Consider the following 26241-nt stretch of genomic DNA (forward strand, 5'->3'; position numbering starts at 1 on the left):
TACCTGCACCATGGCCTCTTTTTATCTGCAACCTCTAGAGTTATAACACACAAAAGAAATGGCAGGTGGAGTAGAGAAATGCAGACATTGCGGGGTGCAACTGGTGGTGCCACCAGACACACAAGCCATTCGGTGTGCTGTGTGCCATGGGGTCACGCAGCTTCGATCTACCAACCCCTTCGGTCATGCACAGGAAAGAATTGAGCGTGCTGCAGGCTGGTTTAAAGGCTTCGTTAATAGGGTGTCGAGCAACCACCATGCAATTGCGGCTTCTGCCGATAACTGTTCTGGATCGGTGACATCTGGTTATGGCCGTCATCATGCTCAACCGTCTCCATTGCCGCCACAACAAGTATCAACTCTTTCCAGGCCTGGAAGGAAGCGGGCGGTGCTATGTGGGGTGAGCTACTCCGGAGCTAGAAGGCTCAAGGGAACTGTTAATGATGTGAACTGCATGAGATATTTTCTGGTTGAGAAGATGTGCTTTCCTCGAGAGTGTGTGCTTGTCCTTACAGGTTCTCTCTCTCTCTCTCTCTCTCTCTCTCTCTCTCTCTCTCTCTCTCTCTCTCTCTCTGTTGTTTCCACTTTCTTTCGTTTCTAATTAATTTTTAGGATATACAGAGCCTCTTTTTCATATCGTGTAACAACAAACGGTGTTTTTTGTAGAATCAGGCGTGAAATGAAATCAAATTTAGGAACAAAAATATATTTTTGTATTTAATTTATGAAATTATTTTAGTCCAAATAGGGTAGAATCAATTTTCATTATAGAATTAAACTCATTTTGTAATAAAAAAAATTATGAAAAAACAACAAATGCTAATGATATTAATTATTATTACTATTATGATAAAAAAATTATAGTTAATAATAATTGTAATAACAATAATATTATTATTAAAAATAATAATAGCAACAAGAAAAATATTAATAATAAAAGGCCAAACAATAATAATCATTTTAAGAATAATAATTATTATAAAAATAATAATAACTATTAATAATTACAATAGCAATAATACTTGTTATTATTAAAAAAATGGATTTGATCATCCATATTTTCAGTTATCTTATAGATTTCATGAAAACTTCTCATATGAGGTGGTCTTCTTTCTGAACAATTAATGGCTACTAGGAGATGACACCGGTGATGGTGGTGGAGTAGTAGGCATTTCATGGATTGATCATCTTCTTCCTCATTTTCTTCAAATGAAGTCATACTTGTCCTGAATGTTTCATTCTCATGTACTAGACTCATCAAATTCAACATCTCGATTGATGATGACTTTTCCATAGCTTGTATTGTTGGGCTTGTATCCCTTTGAATTATTTGAGTCATGTTTGATGAAGGCACACATCTCACACTTGACATCCAACTTGGGAACACTTTTGATATGCTATATATGCTATGCTTTATTCCCGAACACCCGCAAGTTAATGAGAGACGCTTGGCTTCTTTCCACTCTAAGATTCTTGTGGGGGTCCAATTCCACTTATTTCTAGTCACACACTAACTTAACAAATGTACTGCTAGTTAATTGCTTATGCCCAAAATTCTTTAGGCGTTTTTTTGCTTTGCAACATTATTTTCCCCATATTAAGAAGTGCTCTATTTTTCACTTTGCAAAGCCTTTTTTTGTTTTAGAAGATCCTGGAATCATCAAAAGGCGATGAATTCCATTGTTTTCATAATATTCTCAAATTCATATTTGATGTGAATTCTCCCCCTCTATTAGACGACATAGCATTGATTTCATAACCACTTTATTTTTCAACAATAATATTGATTTTTTTTTTAAGTTTCAAGCATCTCTTACTTTTGTTTTAGAAAATAGACCCTAGTCTTTCTACTAAAGTCTTTGATGAAGAGAAAAAAATAAATATTTACTCTTACCAAGTGATTGGGGACCAATCGAACCACATACATCAGTGTGGATAAGCTCCAACATCTTTTTTGCCATTGTGTGCTTGCTTCTTTAGGGAAACTCTTCCTAGAGTTTTACAAATACACATCCTGCACATAGTTATTGGGAATGCGCAATAAAAGGTAAATCTTTCACCATCTTTTATTTTTTATAAATTTCAACTATTAAAATTCACATAGTCATACCTATGATATCAAATCTAGGAGGAATAATTTAAGCAATTAGAAACATTAGTTTGAATGATTAATTTAAACATTTCATTTTTTGTCATCATCACTTTTCCCAAAAAACAATTTTTAGGATCTCTTATCAAAAGGTTACGGTTTTCATTTGGATATCGTATCCTTTTTTGAAGAGTTGTCTCGAACTTAAAATGTTATTCTTCATATTTGTCATATAGTATACATTAGCAATGAATTGATTCCTTCCATCTTTCAAGAGAATTAATATTTTACCTTTCCAAGTCTCCCACTTACCAATTCATCTAGCTCCATAAACAAATTCTTGTTTCCATACATATGATTACTTGTTTTAGTGTCAAGATACCATGTGTTCTTTTCTTCTCCTCTATGTCCTTTTGTATGCTAGTAGTATAGTACACTCCACCTCTTCCTTTTCTTCTCCAACACAATTATTCATTTCTTCAACATTTTCGAAAGTTCTATACTCATATGAATAATGACCATATTTGTTGCAATTATAACTTCTAATTTGCGATTTATCATACCTTTGCCTTCTCAAATTTGATCCTCTTTAATGTCCTCTATTGGATTGATAATTTTGATTCCTCTTATCATTATTGGATGATTTGGAATCACTTCTTCTTCCTCTTCCTCCACCTCAAATACAACCACGACCATGACTATGTCCCCAACCTCTTATATCATTACTTTCTTTTCTCCTTGAAAGAAAGTTTGGTTTGAAAAGTTTGCTCCAATGGTTTTTGCTTCTTCTTAATAAGTTTTTCTTCATAATCTTCCAAAGACCCCATAAGTTGATCAACTATCATGGATTCCAAATCCTTGAATTTTGGGTCCAATGATCGGAACATCTTTTCTATCACTCGAGCATCTTTTAAATCTTCACCATATCTTCTCAATTTTTGTTGACATTACCCAAACTCTTGGAAAATAATTACAAACTAATTCATAATCTTTCATGTATTGTGTTTCAAACTCACCTAAAGTATTCGGGCATGAACTTTGGCCACTTCACTGACTCCTTTTTGTGAGTTTTGTAGGCTATCCTATACTTGTTTAGAAGAAGTTGCATTTTCAATTTTTTCAAATATAACTTCATCCAAACCTTGATATATAAGGGTAAGAACGCCCTTCTGATCCTTCTTTCTTGAATCTTTTAAAGCATCCTTCTATGTTTGATTTAAGATACCCTCATCTTGTGGTTCTATATAACCCTTTTCAATGATCTCTCAAACATCTTGAGAACCAAGTAAGGCTTTCATTCGAATACTCCATTTATGAAAATTATCTTTTGTGAGGTAGGAGAGGGACTTGAAACGGACCTACCATCATTTGAAACACTAGGCACACACTTCGCTTTGATACCACTTCGTTGGAAATAGAGGATACAATGTAGATTGAGAGAAGTGGATAAAGGATATAATATTTTGATGTTTTTTATTCCACTTGATGCAAACAACTTGAGTACATGGCTACTTATAGGCTTTACTTACCATAATAATTACTATTAACACATTTATGGCAGCACATTTATGTTTTTTTTTAAAAAAAAAAATTTAGATATAAGTCAAAGATGGTTCTGAAATGCAACAGTTGCCATTACTTGAAAATGAAGGAAGAGGTAAAAATCTTCACATCTGTAAATACATTTTGTATGTGGTAACAGTAGAAATCTGAATTGCAGAAGAAGAGAAAGACCCATTTCGGATCCCAACAAAACGTAATATTAGATTGGCCTTGCAATGGCTTATCCATGGTTGTCGATCAGGGGACTCATTGGTATTTCACTTCTCGGGCCATGGTTTTCAACGTCGCAACTATAATGGGGATGAAACTGATGGATATGATGAAATGATTTGCCCTGTTGATTATGAGACTGAGGGGCCAATACTTGATGATGAGATTAATGCCACAATTGTAAGACCACTTTGCCATGGAGCCAAACTTCATGCTATCATTGACTCTTGCCATAGCGGAACCATTCTTGATCTTCCATTTGTATGCAGAATAGATAGGTTAGTTCATTTCTTATTTTTGTGTTTTAAAACCTCGAGTTACATACATTAATTATCCAGCTTTTTGACATGCAAAGCAAGGACTTGAACTCCTATGCTGTTATTTGTGTTTATGTAGGAAAGGATGTTATTCATGGGAAGATCAAAGTCATACTGTTGCCTATAAAGGTACCAGTGGTGGCCTTGCCCTCTCTTTCAGTGCATGTGATGATCATCAAACCTCTGTTGATACTGCGGTGAGTCTTCTCAATCTCTCTTCTTTCTAATGTATTTTTAGGTTTTTGTCCACGCAAAAAATATATATATATATATGTATAGCATTGCAATCTCTAAGCCCTAGAGGATAGTACATTATAGTTGTACAATGAGGGTTTCCAAATGCACCCATTTTGAAGGGGAAAGAAACAAAAAACAGAGGAAGTGCAATCTAGACACATGTCTACACAAAGGGGCTCAACCCTAGATTCAAAATCCAAGTCCAAACCCAAGTATGCCTCTTTATATATAGCATAGTTACATAAAGGGCATCCCTAGGGCACAAAACTCCCCGCTTTGTGGAGTAAGGAGAGAGTCATCATCATGCATACATCATTATCCTTGCTTTTATGCAGAGAGGTTGTTTTTATATAACATAGCTACGTAGGTACTTAAAAAACATAGCATACTTGGAAAATTAGCGAATACTAGCACAAAAGTGATAGATAACTTTTCTAACTTGTAAAATCTTAGAATCTACTAGTTTGTGAACACAAGCACAAAAATACAAGGAAGATAGAAAATTGAAAACTAAATAATTGCCCAAAAATCCCAGTGCCATAAATATAAGTTTCTTCCATCTTCACATTGTAGCATTCTCCTTATCACAGTGTCCCGGAGAAGGGTTCGAAATGGCATGAGGTGATAATAATATTGATGGTTTGATAGAGTCATCGCTAACTATTATTATTCTGGGTGTGATTAGTTCATCTAATTACTACTTGTTGATTGGTCTCTAGACTAATCATAAGGTCAAAGAACCAGTAGTCATGGTTTTCTCTTACCAACTTAAGTTAGGATTGGGAGTATAGTTATGCGAGGGAAGGTTTTTGCACTCTTTTTACACACTTGTCCTACAAACGGTCCGTACTTAAGGATGAATTAGCTCAAATTGAATCTGATGGTCCTTAATTAACTCTTAAACAATTGAAATTTCAAAATAGAAAGCAAAATCAAACGCAATTTAGGAATGTCTAATAAGACCTCCAAAGGAAGGGATCTTATTGGATAAACCCCCCCTCATAACTATCATATGTGATGTTTGAAATACCTTTTACCCTTTGTTTTATTATTGGGATGCACACATGCATACACACGGACATAACATGATATATAAAAATATAAAATGATAAAGCAAATGCACCAAATTTGAGCAAAGTTGATTTCCAAAACATTCTCCAACCTGCAAAAAAATTTTTAATTTTCCAAGATTTTTCTATAATTTTCTAGGAGTTTAATGAATTTTATCCAATTTTTTTATTTTTAGTATTTTCTTTTCTTTTTTTTTTTCATTTTTTAGGTCCCTTTAGTAAAAAATGACTCAAATAATTTTTATTTATTTTTTTTTTCTAATTTTTTTTGTATTTTTTTTACTATTCTCCCAATTTTTTTTTAATTTAAAAAATTAAAATGAATTAATATTGACTAAAAAATTAGAGTAGTTCAAGGGTCCAATCAACTCAACCAATTTGAATCGGATTAATAGGTTAGCTTGAGTTGACCCAAGTCAAACTGAGTCGACCCGGTTCAAGGAAGAGGAAGGCAGGGAACACCTAGGGCTACCACATGTCAACCACCTGAGATGACACGTGGCAGCAACCAAAAAATTATAATTTTTTTTAAATCATGATATGACACATGGTTGGAGATGATGGGCGCACGGTGTTGGCAATGGATCGTTAACATGACAGTGATATGACTATCCAAAGAAAACATAATTTGGATGGCTAATATCACGCCACATCACCCTTCGAATGTGCAATCTTGTTGACACTACAGGTCACCATTCATAAGGCAGCACGTGTTCCACTTTTTTTTTAGAATTTAATACTTTATTTTTTTTATTTTATGGGTTTACGTATCCAAGTCTATTCAGAAAATTTTGGGATCTTTATTGTTGATTTCAAAATTTTGGGACTCTATTTTGGGAATTTGGAATTTGAGTTTTGAGACTTAAGGATTCTATTTTGAGGTTATGGGTTTAAACCATTAAAAGGCCTACAATGAATTAAAAAATTAACCCCCCTAAAATAACATTCTTGTCGCAAAATTCTGTAAATTGATTTGACTTTGAAACATACTGAGTCATGCATTTTACAATTCAATATTAATTGAGCATCCTAGAACAAATCATGCATTAAAATGTGACAAGGAAAAAAAAAAGGATGGGATACCTACCTCTTAAGTCCCTTATTGCTCATGCTTTATTGCCTTAGCCCGACTCTTCTTCTTCTTTAATCTCCTTTTTAGCCTTTCTTCTCTATAGTTTTTGTGCCACTTCTTCTTCTCTTCCTCTTGGCAAAAGCCTTTCTTTCAATTTCTTTATCTCACTTTTAGCCTCTTTTTTTCTCAGTATCAATTTTTCATTCTTCTATCAATTTCTTTGAGAAACACTATTTATAGGTAAAGAAGGGAAGATAACCAATCAATTTTGATTAATAAATTAATTTAAAATAAATGATAATGATTGATTGATTTACATTTATGATATTATTGATTGATTTACAAATAAAGAGATTGCCTCTTTATCCTTAACTAGAGAATGCACTCGTGCTACTGTTTCCCTCCATCAATAAGCATACTCCTTGAATGACTCATTTGTCTTCTTCTCCATGTTTCATAGAGTCAATCTGTCAAGAGTTATTTTGATTACATGCCTATACTGAGCAATAAAGACATAAGCCAAATCTTTCCAAGTGTAAATCTTTATTTAGTCTAGCTAGATGTACCATCTCATGGCTGCTCCAATCAAGCTATCTTGGAAGTAGTGGATAACAAATTTATCATCATTTGAATAAGCGGCTATTTTTTGACAATACATCTTCAAATGCATAACTGGACACCTAGACCCATTGAACTTTTTGAAATATGGGACTTCAAATTTCTATGATAGAAGCACATTGGGCATAGGCACAATTCAAATGCATCTACTGATTTGAATGCATTTGTGCCTTCTATAGTTTTAAGCATTCTTTTAATACCTCATATTTATGATTCACCTCTAAGTTAGGGGTTCATTCACTAGCAGTTTCCCTGGCTAGCCCCATCTCTTCAGTATTGGGAATTATGATTAGTGGTGACTACGCATTTTCATTCCCTGTTTGCTTAAACCCTAGAGCTGAATGCAATCATGATGCTGCTGGTACGAATGGATGTGAACTAGAGCCTTGGCCCATCGTCACATTTATCTCTATATGAGAAGGTGTCCATTGACCATTGTGAACACCAACGAAATAAAGGATCACCCTCATTTGCTAGTTCTAGAGGTTGTACAGCCTTTCCCTTATTCATGGTAGCAAGCATTTCCATTAATTTATTTGTCTAGCCTTTGATTTCCTAGATATCTTGATTGAATTCTTCATAGCTCTGCTCAACTCCCAATATTCAACTTTCTAAATCTTCCCCCATAATTCTAACTCTTTGTCAAATATTACAAGGATGCAAGAGAATTGCTTTGTTTTTCTCAATGTTGAAACCCCAAAATTCTAATTAAAATCAGTTGTTTTCTTGGTACAGTAATCCTGACCAATTGATTTTGTAGGCTACTGGATAATATGAGTAGGGTCCCAAAGGAAAATGCTTATGATGGAAATGTATGTATGGATATGCATGAAATGTATGAATTCTTTTTTTTTTCTTTTTTCTTTTTCCTTTTTTTACTAAAAGAGGGCAGCACCTCCATTCATATGAATTCTTATGAATGCAATGTAACCTAAAACAACCACTTTGCTAAAATTCATAAATAAACCCCAACACACTGCATATTTTCATTTCCACCAAATTTGGGAAAAATACAAAGATGGATACAAAATGAAAGATATTTCTTTTTTCTTTTTTTTTCTTTTTTTTTCTTGCACTTTGCCAAAAAAACCCTCTTAAAGACCTCTAATTAAGACAAAAGGGGTTCTCTATACACTACTCATAATTTTCCTTGAAGCCATTTGCAAGTAGTCTTCAAAATGTCTTCTATGCCACTATTCAAAGTGATCAACACCTAAACAAGAGTTAGTTTTAAACAAACTTTCATTTGATCGAAGTTTATCAACTTTGGTAGAATTTTTTGAAAATTTGGATGATTCTATGTCAAAAACCCTAATCCTTTACTTTCACAACTACACAAAGACCTTGAAGAATGCATTACTATGACTCATTTCGAAACATATCCATCGTAATCTAAACCTTCTATAGGAGAAATGATGAATAAGATAAGCATGCATACAAATGATAGATGTATGAAATGCATGTAAACTTACCAAGATTCTAAGATAAAGGTAAATTTATTCCTAGAAAGTGAAGATCCTTATGATGCACTCACAAATGCAACCTCCTAGAAAGCTTGGTAAGAGTTATAATTTCACTATACACCTGAGTGATCACACAAATAGGAGAATGAATGCTTGAATTCCTTCAGGAAAATGATTAAAAATTAAATAAGTGTGCCTATGTGTGTGCATAAATGAAGGAAATACCTTCACATGACATGAGGTGAGGGTTGTTGATGATGCAAATGATTGAATAGGGGTCAAGGATCTGTTTGAGCCCCTAGATGGACAAATGGATGGAGGGTCACACTTTGAGTAGGTTTTCCTAAGAATAAATAGTAATGATGGGATACATGATGTCAAATGACGTAACTAGGTAAAGGAATATGATGAAGAATGCTTATCCACTCATTGAATGAGTGGCTAAAAGCTTCTAAACAAAGCCTTGAGGCAACTTAAGGAAATTCTTTGAATCGAGGCTTGCTTGTAGGGTGATGACAAGACATTTCCTAAATGGATGCTACCCTAGAATGTACATCACAGAATAGGCAAGCACGTGAGAGCCCTTACATCGACAAGATGAAGCAGTTGTGTGAGCAATGGTGACATGTTCAAATGGGAGCAAAAAGGGAAGTTCGCTCGCATTGAGGGAAAGGATACCCTGTTGAAGGAGTGACTTGGGGAAACAATATGATGACCGTAAGTGATTGCCTACCTAGAACTGCTAGTAGATAACAAAAATGAAACCACTTGTATAGACTAATAAGCAACCAGGGAAGACTAAGTTTTGGACTGTTGTGTATAGGATCGTATTGCACACTAGAATAACAATGATCAATGAAGAATCAAATATGGAACACACCACGCAGTTTATTTATGATAGCAAATAGAAATCAACACAAGAACACAAAAATTTACATGGTTCAGTAATGTCTACATCCATGAGAACAATCGGCAAAGTTTCACTATCTTAGTGTCAAAGGACACAATACAATGATCTTCTTACAATCAGAATACACCCAGAATGATTTATTTATAAACACTACGGAGGTTTTCTTCCAAACACCCAACCATACTAACGTTTGTATTCAAAATTGGAAATCAGCGCTAGTCTCCCAAGAGAAATCGTTGACAGTTTATGGTCAAACCGTTGATGGAAAGATGCCGAGACTAAACAATCTCTGCATGTTTAGATAAACTATCAATGAAACCTTCAATGGACAAAATTCGAGAGTAGGTCTTTTGAAATTTTGCCAAAACCGTCGACGATTAGAGCCAAACCGTCAACAGTTTCTACTATGCTTTTTCTTCCTTGTGTAAATCATCCACTCAAAGATATAAGCCACAAAACACAACAATCTCCACCTTGGTGAATATCAGCCCCTTAGGAGAAACCTAAAAAACATAGTTTGATGTTCCACCTTGACCTTGGAACGTTAGGTTGGGTCCATCTCCCTTCTAGCACTTGGAGACATAAAGTAAGTCCAAGCAATGCTTGAACTTTTCAGTGGTAATCGGTTATGTCAAAATATCCGTTGTGTTCTCAGATGTGTGAACCTTCTCCAGTACAAGTTCACCTGAAGTAATCAATTCCCAGACCATGTGGAACCTTACATCAATATGCTTGGTTCTAGCATGGTACACTTGATTCTGCGCCAAGTAGATGACACTCTGATTGTCACAACGTAACACAACCCCACATTGCTGTGTACCCAGCTCTTTGACAAAAATCGGTAAAGCATAAGGCTTCCTTTGCAACTTCGGCAACTGCCATATATTCAGACTCAGTTGTAGACAATGCCACCAGGGATTGTACCATGGACCTCCAACAGATGGTCCTCCCACAAGAGTAAAGACATAACCTGTTGTAGACCTTCTGTCATCCATATCCCCTGTATAATTAGCATCAACAAACCCCACAACTGATGGACTATTCTATTGCTTACCGAACATAATGTTATAATTCGATGTACCCCAAAGTATCTAAAAATTTATTTGACAACTTCCCAATGTCGTGGATTAGAGAGAAACTTACTCACCAAACTCACTACATGTGCTAAGTCTAGTCTTGTACACATCATGACATACATTAAACTCCCCATAAAACTAGCATAGGGGACCTTTGACATGTCCTAGATTTCATCATCCATCCTTAGGTAGTCCGTGGTAGACAATTTAAAGTGACTCGCTAGATGTGTACATATTGGTTTAGCATCAGACATGTTGAACCTTTCCAATACCTTCTCCACATAACCACCTTGAGATAACCACAACCTCCCTGCAGTTCCGTCTCGGGGAATCTCCATCCCAAGTATCTTCTTTACTGGACCAAGATCCTTCATCTCAAATTCTTTATGCAACAGATCCTTTAACTGATTTACCTCAGCTAATTCCTTCGCAACTATTGACATGTTATCGACATATAGCAATAAGAAAATAAGAGAACCATCATCAAGATCTTTAACATACACGCAGCAGTTATATTCACACCTTCTGTAACCTATCCCGATCATATAGGAATCAAATCTTTTGTACTATTGCCTTAGAGACTGTTTCAGCTCATAAAAATTCTTCTTCAACTTGCAAACTAAGTGCTCTTGCCCAAGTTCACTGAATCCCTCTGGCAGTACTATATAAATTTGTTCTTTAAAATCACCATGGAGAAATGTCATCTTCACTTCCATTTATTCCAAATACAGATCATAATGAGCTACTAATCCCAACACAACCCTGATGGAAGTGTGTTGGGCCATATGTGAGAAAATTTCATCATAATCTACTCCCTTCTCCTGTGATTATCCCTTTATCACTAACCGTGCTTTGAATTTCTTTCCTTCCTTTTCTAAAATTGCTTCTTTCCTTTTAAATGCCCATTTTCAGCCTATCGGCCTCTTCCTATCTAGAAGTTCCACCAAAACCCAAGTATGATTCTTATGCAACGACTCTATGTCCTCCATCATTGCAACCATCTACCTACTTTTCTCCTAGCCATGCACTATCTCTTGAAATGTAGTTGGATCATGGTTACTGGTAATGAATGCATAAAATACTAAATCATCAAAGTCATGCCTTGGCGGTGGTTTGATAGTGTGTCTGAATTTCCGTGTAGGAACATTGTCGACTTACTGGTTTCCTGAGTTAGAACTCCCTACAATCGAGGGACCAAGATCATTGTCATTACCCTGAGTTTCTAACTCCACCTGCATAACATGCTTATCTCTGCTCCAGTTTTGTGCCTCCTGTTTCTCTTCATGATCAACTTGTGTATGCTTCACCATTACTTTCTCATCGAAAACTACATCCCTACTTATCACCACCTTGTTTGCCATTGGATCCCATAGTTAGACCCCTTTCTCACCTTTTTTATTCCCCAAAAAGATGCAGCATCTAGACTTTACATCAAGTTTCGATCTCTCCTCACTAGATATGTGAACATAGGTTGGACACCTGAATACCTTCAATCTGGAATAGTCTACCGCATTTTACGTCCATACCTATTTTGCCACTTTCCCCTCTAGTGATGCCCATGGAAATAGGTTTACCAAGAAACAAGCCATACTAACTGCCTCAAACCAAAATTTCTTAGCTAGCCCTACATTTAGCCTAAGACACTGAGCTCTCTCAACTAAAGTTCGGTTCATCCTTTCAATCACACCATTTTGCTAAGGTGTCCGGTGAACAGTGAAATGTCTTTTAATGCCCTATTGCACACAAAACTTTATGAAATGAAAATCAACGTACTTGGTCCCATTGTCTAATTTGAGTTATTTAATTTTCCTCCCTGTCCAGTTTTCCACTTCAAATTTCCACAACTTAAACATGGCAAACACGTCTGACTTGTGCCGCATGAAATAAACCCATACTTTCTGTAAGTAATCATTAATAAAACTTACAAAATAAACATATCCACCCCTTGATGCTACTCTCATTGGCCCCCAAACATCAGAATGTACATAGTCAAGAATACTTTCCGTCTTGTGTACCTCTGATTTGAATTGCAACCTATTTTACTTCCCGAGAACACAAAACTTGCAGAAGTTCAGCTTACATGTTTTCATGCCCTTCAATATTTTCCTCTTATGAAGTTCTGCCTTTGTACACCTTCATTATTCCACTTTCGGACTTATAATTGAAACCATCACAATCCAAATTGTTTAGAGAAATGAGACTCTTAAGTCCGGTATGTGTCTTACATTATTCAAGGTTCTTACAGCATCATCAAACATTTTTATTCTTACATCTCTTATGCCAATAATTTTATAAGATACATTATTGCCTATAAGAACTGAACCTGAATTTACCAACCTGTAAGTGTTGAACCACTCCTTATTTGGAGTCATATGGTAAGAACACGCCGAATCAAGGATCCATGAGTCCATAAGGTGATCCAACCCCGATGAAACTGAAAGTATATCACCGTCACAGCAATCTAAATTCTCTTCTTCAACTACATTTTTTGATTTTGAAGTACTTTGCTAATTTTCAGTGTTCCCTTTCTTCCATTCCGATTTAATGTGCCCCTTTTACTGCACTTAAAATATCGGATTTCCTTTTTCTTCTTGGACTGAGATCAGAATTTTTGACTCGATCCATTTTTGAATTTTCCTCTCCCACGTTCATGGCTACTTTTCACAACAAGTCCCTCTACATGAGTTATTTCATCGCAAACTTTATTTCTTTGATGAAAGCTAAGCAATGCACTTGTCACCTCTTCCATATTCAGGGTCTTTTTGCCCCATGTAAGAGTTGTAACCATGGTCTCAAACGTGTGAGACGTTGGCAAGGAATTTAGTAGCATCAATGTTTTATATTCCTCTTCAAATTTCAGATCAACCCGCATTAAATCACTTATGAATTAATTAAATGTGTTGATGTGTTGGTTCAAATCCAAACCATCCACCATGTTAAGCAAATAAAGAAACTGCTTAAGAGAAAGTTTGTTCGTAAGAGATTTGGACATGTACCGACTTTCAAGTTTTTTTTATATAGCCACATGAGAATCCTCTTCCATAACGTGGTACAACACGCCATTCACTAGACATAACTTGATAGTAGATACTATCTTTGCCTCTAATTTTTTATAATTTGCGTCATTCATGCCTTCTGGTTTAACACTATACAAGGCTTTCACCATCCCTTGTTGTACAAGTAGATCTTTCACCCATTTCTTCCATGGACCAAAGTTTCTGATTCCATCAAATTTGACAACGCTAAATTTTTAGATGAAGTACCTAATGCCATAAAAACAATTGCTCTGATACTAATTTTTTGTGTATAGGATTGTATTGCACGGAAGAATAACAATGCAACAATCAATAAAAAACCAAATATGGAACACAACACGTAGTTTTAATATAACAACAAATAGAAATCAACACAAGAACACGAAAATTTACGTGGTTCGGCAATGCCTACATCCATGGGAGCCATCGGCAAAGTTTCGCTATCTTGGTCTCAAACGACACAATACAATGATCTTTTTACATTCAGAATACACCTAAAATGATGTATTTATAAACACTGCAGAGGTTTCCCCCCAAACACCTAACTATACTAACGTTTGTATTCAAAATTTGAAATCAGCATTGGTCTCTCGAGAGAAACTATCAATGGTTTATGATCAAACCGTCGACGGAAAGATACTGAGACCAAACAATCTCTACATGTTTAGACCAACTGTTGACAGAACCTTTAACAAATAAAAACGAAGAGCGGGTCTTCTGAAATTCAACCAAAATCGTCAATGATTAAATCCAAACCATCGACGGTTATCTCTCAGTACTGATTCTACTATGCTTTTCTTCCTTATGTAAATCATCCACTCAAATATATGAGCCACAAAACACAACATGGACCTTATCTAAGGAGATGGGATGAAATGCAGGAAAAATGGCTACGCCTGTCTTATTGCAATATTCTAACAAAAGGGGAAGAACATGCACAATTGATGAAGACAAAAACAAATGGCAAAAGCTATACAATAATGAACTACAGAGATAAACTGAACAAAGGGATCTAGTAAGAAGGATGTAGCTCCTATCTCAAGTCTAGGTAGGTTTATTCATTATGGATTAGTTCTCAGACTCTATCTTAGGAATGGAAATTGGAGCTAAGTATGTGTGGTTTAGGCCCTAACCTTATTGACAAGAGGTCCCAAGAATGTCCTCAATCCTCCCCCTTATATGGGTTTAGAAAAGATACAAACAGATCGAGAGTGATTTGCACGTCCTCGAAGACTCATGTCTCACAGGAGCTAATGCTACTACACCCTTATCTAATCCTAGGAGTGTAGATCCTAGGTATAGGGCTTGTGAAAGCATGTACTAGGTGTAAACAAATGAATAAATTAATTTTAATGACACAAACTGACATACATATATATTATTATATACAGAAATTAATTAATTTTAATGCTTTATTCCGGCTCCATATCTAAACCCTGTGATTCACACCCGAGAAAATGGGGGCGTGAGTTGTGTTGCTGTATCGGTGTGGAAGATGTGGGCATGAGCTGCGTTACTGCATCGGTGTGGAAGATGTGGGCATTGGCGATTAGTGTGGGCATGAGCGTCGCTGCATTGACGTGGGGGTGGGACTTGGGAGGAAGCCGGAGGTGTTGTGACTTGTGAGGACAAAAGGTGTCGACGTTAGTGTGGGCGTGAGCGTTGGGGGTAGTGGGAGGTGTTGTGAGTCTTGTGACTTCACTAACTTGTGATTGTGATTTGTGAGGGCACAGCAATCAATGACTCAGCACTCGGCAGCTACCAGGACCTGGAGTAGAGTTCAGTCTTCCCAAATTATAATCGATTTTTGGTTTTTTACGGTTCGATTTTTAAGTGGAACTGAAACCGAAACTGAAAAATCGGTTTTAATATATTCAAAACTGAAATTTTGGTTTTAATGATTGAAACTAAAATACTAAACCGAAGCTTCAAATAGTTCGGTTTTGGTGCGATTTTCAATTTTTCGATAAATTTTGTACACCCCTAATTGTGACTTCACTGACTTTTGATGTTGGACAATTTCACAATCTAGGCCAAAATAGGTACTTTCACGCATTTACATCCCCCATGGTCAATGCTAGTCAAGTTAGAATAAATTCAAAAGCTCATTGATATTTTTTGTGTCCAATAAGTAATTTGACCATCTAAGGTAAATCATAAAATGGCAGGATATTTCTAATGAAGATTAAGGTTGAATATTTACTAGAAAAATAATTTTCTTCCACTCATGGGGGAAATGATGAATGGTTTTCTTCTCAGGAGGTAGAACCTAAGTATTGATATTCTAGGTTGTTTAGCTCTATTTGTAAGGTTATTATTAAGTGAGTTAATTAGGTGGGCATTATGAAAATAACTACCATTGAACCTTAAGAACTAGATATAGAGGGGACGAATTTTGTGGATTGAGGACTAGCCAGAAGGTGTGACATTAATGCAAAAACTTCCACAATTATTAATTAGTGCCAGTGCACTTTGTTACCTATCCTTTTTGCATTGCAAACCAAACTTGTGAATTGGTCTCACTTAGGCTCACCTATGCATAGAAGATATGACTAGTTTAGTCATATCCCATGTAACCAAGATAGGTAGAATTAAAAAAGGATATGCCATGGAGGCCACAATTATAATATAAAACTCGATTATGATGAATGCTAAAATTTTTAAGTGAAGTGTTTGTATAAGTTTTCAAGTTCCATTATACATACCTTGTTTAATAGAAAACAACCTTAAAGGATATTTGTTGGCTCTTCCATTATTAATGTTTTTCATGACATGAATCTGCAAGAAGTTATTCTAATCATGTACAAGCAAACAAATAACTTCTTGGACAAGCAAACAAAAAGAGAATTATGGCAATTAGTAGATTAGTAAAGTGTAGCAAGGGCTATTTTGATTTTAAAGCTATGAATTTATTCACTCGGGTAGCATTTGGGAGTACATATTTTGGACCTTAGATTGGAATTGAGTGGATTTGAACAAATTTTAATACAATTTTATATCACATTTTATTTAATTCCAATATAAATCCAAATCTAAGGGCTCCCCAAACATAGGGTTATAGATTTTAATATGAAACTACATTTTTTTTTTTCAGAAATTTGCTCTAACAATTTATTGTGCAAGATAGAAGTTAACTATTTTCACACTTCAGTCTTGATCAGGATGTTGGTTAACTAAAACTAAGAGTTTTGCATGTCGTTTCCTTACACCAATTCTTATTGTTTAAATTTTTAGGTTTGGTTAAAATAGCGTGAAATATTTAACATAGTTTAACAACGTTTAATTGAAATAGAAAGGATAATTTCGATTAGATCTTGGACTGAGATCAACATGACCCATATGTATCCTTTATCATTCTTGAGATTCTACAACATTTAATAAGCAAGATTATCGAGCAAAAACAAGTAAATTTTCTTGGAAATTTCAAGAAACAATTTAAAAAGTAACTATCTTAATCCTCAGTCTATACATTAGCTTGCATGAAATGGTTAGGGCTTAATTAAAATTCTATTGCCTAGTGTGACTGTTAGATCAGTTGACAGTCATTAAACAGACCACTCTCTCATCGTTTGCAATGGAAATTTCAACACAAAGAAACCCTTTCAGGTGTAAGGCAAGTTGATGATAGATGAGAGGTAACATCCTTTGAATTAATGTATTATTGACATTCTCTGATATCCTACTTGTGCAGGCTCTCTCAGGAAACCTCGTAACTGGTGTCATGACTTACAGCTTCATCAAAGCAGCACAAAATGAACCTGGACAAACATATGGCCGCTTGCAAATAGCCATGCACAATGCAATTCGTGAGCCTAAAACAGGATTACAACTAAATGGTCCGATTGCGTATCTTGTGAAGGGATTGTTAGGCTTGACGCTGTCGCAGGTATGCATAATGAGGTTGTACAAATTGTTAATTTTTTTTTTTCTTTGAATGGGCAGTGCATGCAGTTAATCTATTTTCATTTTAGTTACTATTTTTATAATGGTAATGAAAGCTAGTTTCGGACTCTGATGGTCATTTTGAATGCCATTACCAAGTGGAAATGTTGTCTGACAAAAGGTCAAAAACATCTAGGTTACTTTTGTTTTGCAAATATTTATTCCTAGAAATAGAGTGGAATAAGATAGAAGGAATGATTAAAAATATTTTTTTTTTTTTTATATGGAAACCAATGCTTGATGAGAGTTGTTAACTTTTGTCATCGGCATAGATTGTGCACGATTGCCAAGACCAAAAAAAAAAAAAAACTCTATGGATCTAATGAACATGGTGATTTCCATGACATGCATGCATTCAACTCATTCAAATATGGCTTTTCAAAGTAGACAAATACTATTATTTTTCTTGGGTTTGTTTAAGAAATTTGTACTGGTATAAATGACAATGAAGAGTTTGGTGTTCTGCAGAAGCCTCTACTTTCTTCTTCTGAGAAGTTTGACATTTACAAGAAGCCATTCATTTTGTAGCGGTATGTGCAGTCGAGTTTCTACAACTCCTCATATGCTATTTGTATAATAGTTTATGCTTGATTTCAACTCAAAATATGTGCCTATTTCTTTTTATTTTTTTCAATTAGATAATTTGATTGCTCCAAAGGAAACAATGAAAGCCTTTTGGGGTCATGATCTAATTATAGATGCCAGCCTAAAGGTTTTCTTTTTGTTTGCTTGAGGTTATGGAATTAATTGAAATTACATGAAATTTGATTAAATTTTATATAATATCAATTTATACTCATATAATTTAAAATTTAACGTTCAAAATTTAAGTTTCCAAAATTGTCGTTAGTTATATTTCTGTCTTAATATTATTTCTCATTGGAATTGGTAGTTATTAGGTATTGTTGGACTATATTGAGGGCTCCTTTTTGTTTTTTGATAAATAACAACAGATATTGTGCCTTACAAGTGGGATGACTCGCAGGTATCAGACAATATTAATTATTCTAAAACAATCTATAAATTTTTGTATATTTTTAAAGGAACCTCAATAATAACATAAAATTTTCTTAATAATACCTTAATTACTACAAATAACATGTATGTAAATAATAGTACTTCATTCATAAACAAATACTTTTTCCTTGCAGCAAAGTTCTTTGGCTCGATTCCAATAGTTCAAACAATATGAGTTTGGATGCATGTAGAACTATTAATAACTGTCAAGATCACTTAATCTCACTTAACATACAAGACAAATAAATTTAAACAGTAGTACATGCTTAGAAAGGGACTCACAATATAACAAGAAAAATATATGGATCTATTCTTCTTTGCCACTCTTACTAGAACTCACCTTACTTACTTACACTGAAGCATTTCGTTTCAAATGAAATTCCAGATGAGGGTATTAACTGCTGATAAAATGGAAAAACAAAATAGATTGTCTTTTGTTGTGCTTTTGTGGCTCATATACTTGATGGATTGCATAAATAAGGAAAAAGACGTCTAAATTAAAACAATCAACTATTTGGCCCAATCAGTCAACAATTTGGGCCGAGAACCCAACCTCCGAAATGTTTATAATTAAATATACCATTCTGGGTATATTAAGAGAGAAGAAGATCATTGTAAAAGTGATTGTATTGTATGTTCTTTGACACTTACATAGTGAAACTTTACCGATTGCTCCCATGGATGTAGGCATTGTTGAACCACGTAAATCTTTGCGTTGTTGTTCTTGCTTTCATATGTACTACATGTGTGTGCGTGTGTGTTACATATTTGTTCTTCATTAGTTGCTACGTTTAATTTCCATTGTGCAATTTCGAGTTCATTCACAATAATTGGTATTAGAGCATTGTTGTTATGGCATCGGGCACTTCATCTGCGAAATTTAATGTTGTCAAATTTGATGGATCTGGAAACTTCGGTTTCTGGCAGAGAAGAGTGAAAGATTTTCTTGTCCAGCAAGGGATAGTGAAGGTCTTGTGCAGTGTTCAACCGGAAGGTTTAGATGAGGCTAATTGGAAAGAATTAAAGGCAAAGGTTGTTGCTACAATATGATTGTGTTTGGCCAGCGAAGTGCTTTATCATGTCATGGAGGAAGATTCTCCTGCAGTTGTTTGGCAAAATCTTGAAAGTCGATACATGTCCAAATCCCGGACTAACAAAATATTTCTTAAGCAGCGTCTTTATTGGCTCAAGATGGTGGATGGTTCAAACCTAAATCAACATAATAACGCATTTAATCAAACATGAGTGATTTAATACAGGTTGATGTAAAATTTGAAGAGGATGATAAGACGTTAATGCTACTGAATTCTTTGCTAGTGACTCACACATATGAGAACCTAATTACCACTCTTACATAGGGGAAAGAGACCCTTAACTTTCATCAAATGATGAAAGTCTACGATGAAAATTCACACAAAGAAGGACTTGTGGTGAAAGGTAACCATGATTGTAGGAGAGGAAAATTCAGAAATGGATCGGGTCAAAAATTTCAAACTCAATCCAAGAAGGAAAAGAATATTCGGTGTTATAAGTGCGATAAAAAGGGGCATATTAAATTGGAGTGTTCGGATTGGAAGAAAGGAAATGCTGAAAAACATGAAAGGACTTCAATATTAGCAAAAGTAGTTCAAGAAGAAAATTTAGTTTGCAGTGATGGTGATGTACTTTCAATTTCGTCAAGGCTAAATCGCCTCACAGACTCATGTATCCTAAACTCGACATGTTCTTACCATATGACTCCAAATATGGAGTGGTTCAGCACTTACAGGTTGGTCAATTCAAGTTTAGTTTTTATGGGCAATGATGTCTTTTGTAAAATCATTGGCATTGGAAGTGTTAGAATTAAAATGTTTGATAGTATTGTAAGAACCTTGAGCAATGTAAGACACATACCGGACCTATGGAAGAGTCTCAATTCACTTGACACTATGGATTATAATGAATTCAATTACAAGTCTGAAAGTGGGATTATGAAGGTGTGCAAATGTAATCTGACGGTGATGAAAGGGCAAAAGTTAGATGAAAATATTTATATATTGTAGGAAACTACTGTTGTAGGTAGAACTGCAGTAGTAGATTTTGAATTTGATGAAACTATTTTGTGGCATATGTGGCTTGGGCATATGGGTAAACATGGTATGAAAGAATTTCATAAGAGGAAACTCTTGAAATGCATGAAAGCATGTAAGCTAATTTTTTTCAAGTTTTGTGTTCTTGGGAAATAAAATATGGCACAATTTAAATCAGTTATTCACAAAATAGAAGGTATTCTTGATTATATACATTATGATGTTTGGGGGCCAGTTAGAGTAGCATCAAGAGGAGGACATGTTTACTTTGTGAGTTTTGTTGATGACTACTCATGAAAAGTTTGGGTATACTTCATGCGGCACAAGTCTGATACGTTTGCCAAGTTTAAGTTGTGGAAAACTGAAGTGGAAAACCAGACTGGGAGAAGAATGAAATGCCTCATGTCAGACAATGGGACCGAGTACACAAATTCTAGGTTCATGGAGTTTTGTGAGCAGTAAGGCATTAAGAGACATTTCACTGTTCGCCAGACACCTTAGCAAAATGATGTGGCTGAAAGGATGAACCGAACTCTAGCTGAAAGAGCTTGGTGTCTCAGGCTTAATGCAGGGTTACAAAAGAACTTCTAGGTAGAGGCAATTAGTATGGCTTGTTTCTTGGTAAACCAATCACCAATGGCATCACTAGAAGGGAAAGTGACAGAAGAGGTATGGACGAGAAATGTAGTAGACTATTTCGGATTGAAAGTATTTCGTTGTTCAGCTTATGTTCATTTGTCTAGTGACGAGAGATCGAAACTTGACGCAAAGTCTAGACGCTACATCTTTTTGGGATATCAAAAGGGTGTAAAGGGGTTCAAGCTGTGAGATCCAATGGCAAATAAGGTGGTGATCATTAGGGATGTAGTTTTTAATGAGAAAGCTATAGTGAAGCGTACTCAAGAATTTGATGAAGAGAAACAGGAGTCAGAAAAGTGGAGTAAATACGAACAAGTTGTGCAGGTGGAATTAGAAACTCAGGGTAATGATAATGATCTTGATCCTCCAGTTGTAGGGAGTTCTGGCTCAGGAAACCAACAAGTCAACAATATTCCTATACAGAGATCTAGACACACTATCAAACCACCACCAAGGTATGGGTTTAAAAAATTATTTATTTTTTATCAAATATCAAAGTATCTTTTGTGTTTTGATTTCTTTTTATATCCACATTTATTTTAGGCAAGTAGTTCAACTTAATTTTTTAGGAAAGTTCAGGAAAGTATTCCTATATTTATAAGGGCTAGAAACTTATTAGAATTTATTTTTCTTGTAATTAAACTTAGATAATGTTTGATAACAACAACAACAAAAACAAGTCTTAATCCTCCTAGGTGGGATCGGCTATATGAATCATTTTCCATCAATTTATACGATCATGGATTATTTCTTTTGACAGATTCAGAGATATTAAAATCTTTACTCACTATCTCTTTTCAAGTTATTTTAGGTCTACCTCTATCCCTTCTACTGCACCCTATTCGCCCTTCCTCACTAGCGCATTATGTGGTCTACTTTACTAGTGTTCATACCATCTAAATCGTCCCTCCCTTATCTTATCTTCTATAAGAATTACACCCAAATTACCACGAATATGTTCATTCCTTAATTTATCTTTCAATGTTATACCACTCATCCACCTAAGCATTCTCATTTCGACAAATTTTATTTTTTAGATATTCTATTTTTTTGTGGCCCAACATTCTAATCCATATAGCATAGTTAGTCTTATAAATGTCTTATAAAACTTCCTTTTTAATTTTAAGGATATTCTACGATCATAAAGAACATTTGAAGCACTTCTCCATTTTGCCCAACCTGCTTTAACTCTATACATCACATCATCTTCAATTTCTCCTTCAACTTGCATAATTGATCCAAGGTATCAAAATCTACAAGTGCTATTTATTTCTTCATCATCAAATTTTAACTTTATTTACAATATTCCTTCTACCATTATTAAAATTATATTTCATATATTCTGTCTTATTTTTACTTATCATAGAGTCTCAAGTTTCCAAAACTTCTCTTCATAATTTCAACTCAATTTCTACTTCATCCCTAGTTTCATCAACTAATACAATATCATCTGCAAACAACATATATCATGGAACCTCTTTTTAAATACTCTTAGTCAGTCCATCACTAAAGATGTACACGTATGGTGATTGGAAATTCTCTAGTTTCTCCATCTATAGTCCTTACACTAGTCATTACTTCATCGTACATATTCTTAATGACATTAGTATACTTACTACATAGACCATTTTTTTTCTAAAATCTACCATAAAACTTCTCTAGGTATCTTATCATATGTTTTCTCTAAGTCAATAAATACCATATGCAAGTCACTCTTCTTTTTCCTAAACTTTTCCATTAAATTTCTTAAAAAAATATATAACTTCAATAGTAGATCTCCCAAGCATAAAACCAAATTGATTTTCTGAGACCTTTATTTCTAACTTAATCTTTATTCAACTACCCTTTCCTATAATTTTATCATATGACTCGTAAATTTAATCCTACAATAGTTATTACAATTTTCAATGTGATACCCCATGGATGAAAGACTTAAAAAGATTAGATGTTACTACTCATATCAACAAGATGCACCTTTCTTTTGGGAAGCTTTCCCATAAGAACTTCATAGTTAAGCATGCTTGGCTTGGAGCAATCTTGGGATAGGTGACCACCTAGGAAGTTTTCTCAGGAAGTGTGTGAGTGAGGACAAAACACTATGAAAATGACACGTGTTGGTTTGTGGGGCCAGTTATTAGTTCGATAAGGCTCGCCCCCCTATTGTCTAGTCCAGGTGGAGAAGGAGAGATGCAGTGCTCCTTGGAAGACCCAGGTTGGGGCGTTACAACACCCAGCCGAAAGTGTGATGAAATTCATATCGCCTGGGTTTGGAAATGTGGGTTCGCAACGAGAACGTTGCGTTCTATAAGTGGGGGAGAATGTGACACCTCATGGATGAAAGATTTAAAAAGATTAGATGTTACTACCCATATCAATAAGGTGCACTTTTTTAGTAACCCGACCCCTAAAAAATAATAATAATAATAATAATAAATAAATAAATAATGAATAATAAATAAATAAAGAGATATTTTGAAGGAAATATTTTGGAGAAGATATTTTAAAATGAGATATTTTGAGATATTTATATATAAATATCTTGGAGGAGATATTTATTTAAATTACTTAAAGGCTAAGTTAGGTTTTATTCTATAAATTCTCTCATTCTCTCTCTCTCTCTCATTTTCTCTCTCTCTCTCTCTCTAAGATCCTTCGTCGTTCGTCGTCCATTTCGACGATTGAAGGTTCCTGCGTGGATCAGAAGGAGAAACTCTACAACTGTAGCAGATCATATCGTCGTTTTGAAGATTTTTGGGTTTTCCCCAAAAATCAAGGTAAGGATCTGATTCCAACTTCGATTAGGTATTTGTATAGTAGTCGGAATTGCAGTGAGGTAATATTCTGTGATTTTAAGTTTCGAGGATCCAAGGTCGTTGTTTTGGACCAAACCATTTGTGTCTTCATTTCCGAGTTTAAGGTAAAGGGATTTGTTTACATCAGTTTATTTTGAAAATTAAACCGGTAAAAGTGTAGTCTATACTATTATGTACGTTATGATTGTTTGTTTGCAAAATTCTACGAGGTAAAAGTGTCGGTTTAATTATTTTTACTTTTTTGGTAAATTTAGGAATTTTGCTTATAATCTCCAAACGTTTTAAAAACTTACCTAGTTGCTTTAAACTACTAATAGGATATGCTTGAACCCTCATTTTTCATTTAAATGACTTTTTGAACCGATTACTCCTTAAAACAATTTTTGACGAAACGAACGTGATATATGTTGTTAAATGGACTTATAATGCAGTGGTATATACAATTATAAATTATAGGAACTAAGGTTCCATTATACTATTTGAAACTGTGGAAAATAGGTGTCGGTTAAATACTGAGCTATATACGAAAAAGGGGTTAAACCGAGAGGATATGTGCCGGTTTATACCCGATGCAATTGTATGAGTTTGCAAAAATACTGAAATTGCACAAGTTGTTTGTTTTATTATAAATTGTATATATGATGAATGAAATCACAGCTTGCCAGCAAAGGAGTTGAAAGATACTTCTGTAATAGGAGTTAAAAGATACTCCAGTTAGAAGTTGAAAAAGCTTCAGTTATGGGGTTGAAAGATAACCCCCAATGGCAGAGAATATTCCTCAGCTAGAAGGGTACAGTGCAACCACACATGTAAATCAATGTGGGTACACATAGATAGTCGGCTAGCAAGAGTAATGAAACCACTGGTAAAATAATAAATCAGATGGGAGCAGTCGGACTATATATTAGATACTTAACAATGCCTACATGAACAAGGCATTGTTAGAGTTATCAGTGCACAACCCGTGCCACGGGGTAAAATAGGCATATTATATCATACCAAACTAGTCGTTGTTCTAACACTCATATACATGATTTAAAAGTTATTATGGGAAATTCATGTGATTTATGTTGATATATCTTTCGCTTTTCAGTATTGAAAATGTTAATTTAAAGTATCAGTTTTAAATTGAATACAGAATATGGTCACACACTAATTGTAATATCTTCCACCTAACTGAGATGTGTCTCACCCCATTATACAACCATTGTTTTCAGGTCTTTCTGGACGTCGGTCCTAGTTGCTTGGAGGGATTGGGGAGTTGTTTTAAGTTTTAATTACGTAAGTATTTTATTTGTGTAATAGACTTATTCGGAGTACCCTTTTTGGGAGATTGTAAGATCTAGTGATGTTCTAAGTATGGACGTTTGTATTTGTCGTTACAGTTAGTAAATTCTGATATATGTCTAATAGGAAATCCCGATAGATGTTTATATTTTTCCGCAACATTTATATCACAGTTATGTATGTATTACACCTGTTTGTCCTTGTTTAGGACGGATTGTTCATACATATTTATCATATATAGGTATTCCGTATGTTCAGTAGCTACCTGGGTCCGTGTAAAGGGCCGCGTCGTTACATTCAATATCTTCTTTATTTTTGTACATAGTATTAAAGTACTTTCTTCCATTCGTCTGGTATTTTCTTAATTTTTATAATTATATTAAATAAATTAGTTAACTATATAATTTCATTATAACCTAAGCATTTCCAAACTTCAATTGAAATATTATGATCCTATAGTTTTCCCATTTTTCATCTTTCTTAGTGCATACTTAAGTTCATTAACTCTAATTTTACGAATAAATCTCATATTTTGTCTTTTCCTCATTTATCAAATCTAAATTTAAGCCTTCTTTTTTATTTTAATCCAACTTAATAAAATAACTTCGCCATCTTTCTGTAATGTTTTCATCATTAACCAAGACACTAAATGCAATTAATCACATAGGAACTTAGGAACTACATGAACGTAGAACACATAGTTGCTAATGCTCAAAAAAAAAAAAAACCAAAAACCAAAAAACAAAAAACCAAAAACCAAAAAAAAAAAATCAACTACAACTAAATAACACTTAGCTCTGAACAGCACGAATCA

The 26241-nt window shown here is 34.7% G+C and overlaps 1 protein-coding gene across 2 annotated transcripts; it reads left to right on the top strand.

Moving 5' to 3' along the window:
• LOC131164182 (metacaspase-3-like) lies at window positions 1-25685 on the top strand. 2 transcript variants are annotated; one of them, XM_058121182.1, is made up of 5 exons: window positions 1-515; window positions 3810-4140; window positions 4259-4376; window positions 17352-17546; window positions 25358-25685. In XM_058121182.1, the coding sequence occupies exons 1-5, from the start codon at window positions 59-61 to the stop codon at window positions 25415-25417; spliced, it is 1161 nt and encodes a 386-aa protein (XP_057977165.1). In that variant the 5' UTR covers window positions 1-58; the 3' UTR covers window positions 25418-25685. The 2 variants fall into 2 exon arrangements, with proteins under 2 accessions (XP_057977165.1, XP_057977164.1); XM_058121181.1 differs by lacking the exon at window positions 25358-25685 and adding an exon at window positions 18071-18375.
• Window positions 25686-26241: the final 556 nt, after the last annotated feature.

This window comes from Malania oleifera, chromosome 9 (assembly GCF_029873635.1).
Source record: "Malania oleifera isolate guangnan ecotype guangnan chromosome 9, ASM2987363v1, whole genome shotgun sequence".
Lineage (NCBI taxonomy): Eukaryota > Viridiplantae > Streptophyta > Magnoliopsida > Santalales > Ximeniaceae > Malania > Malania oleifera.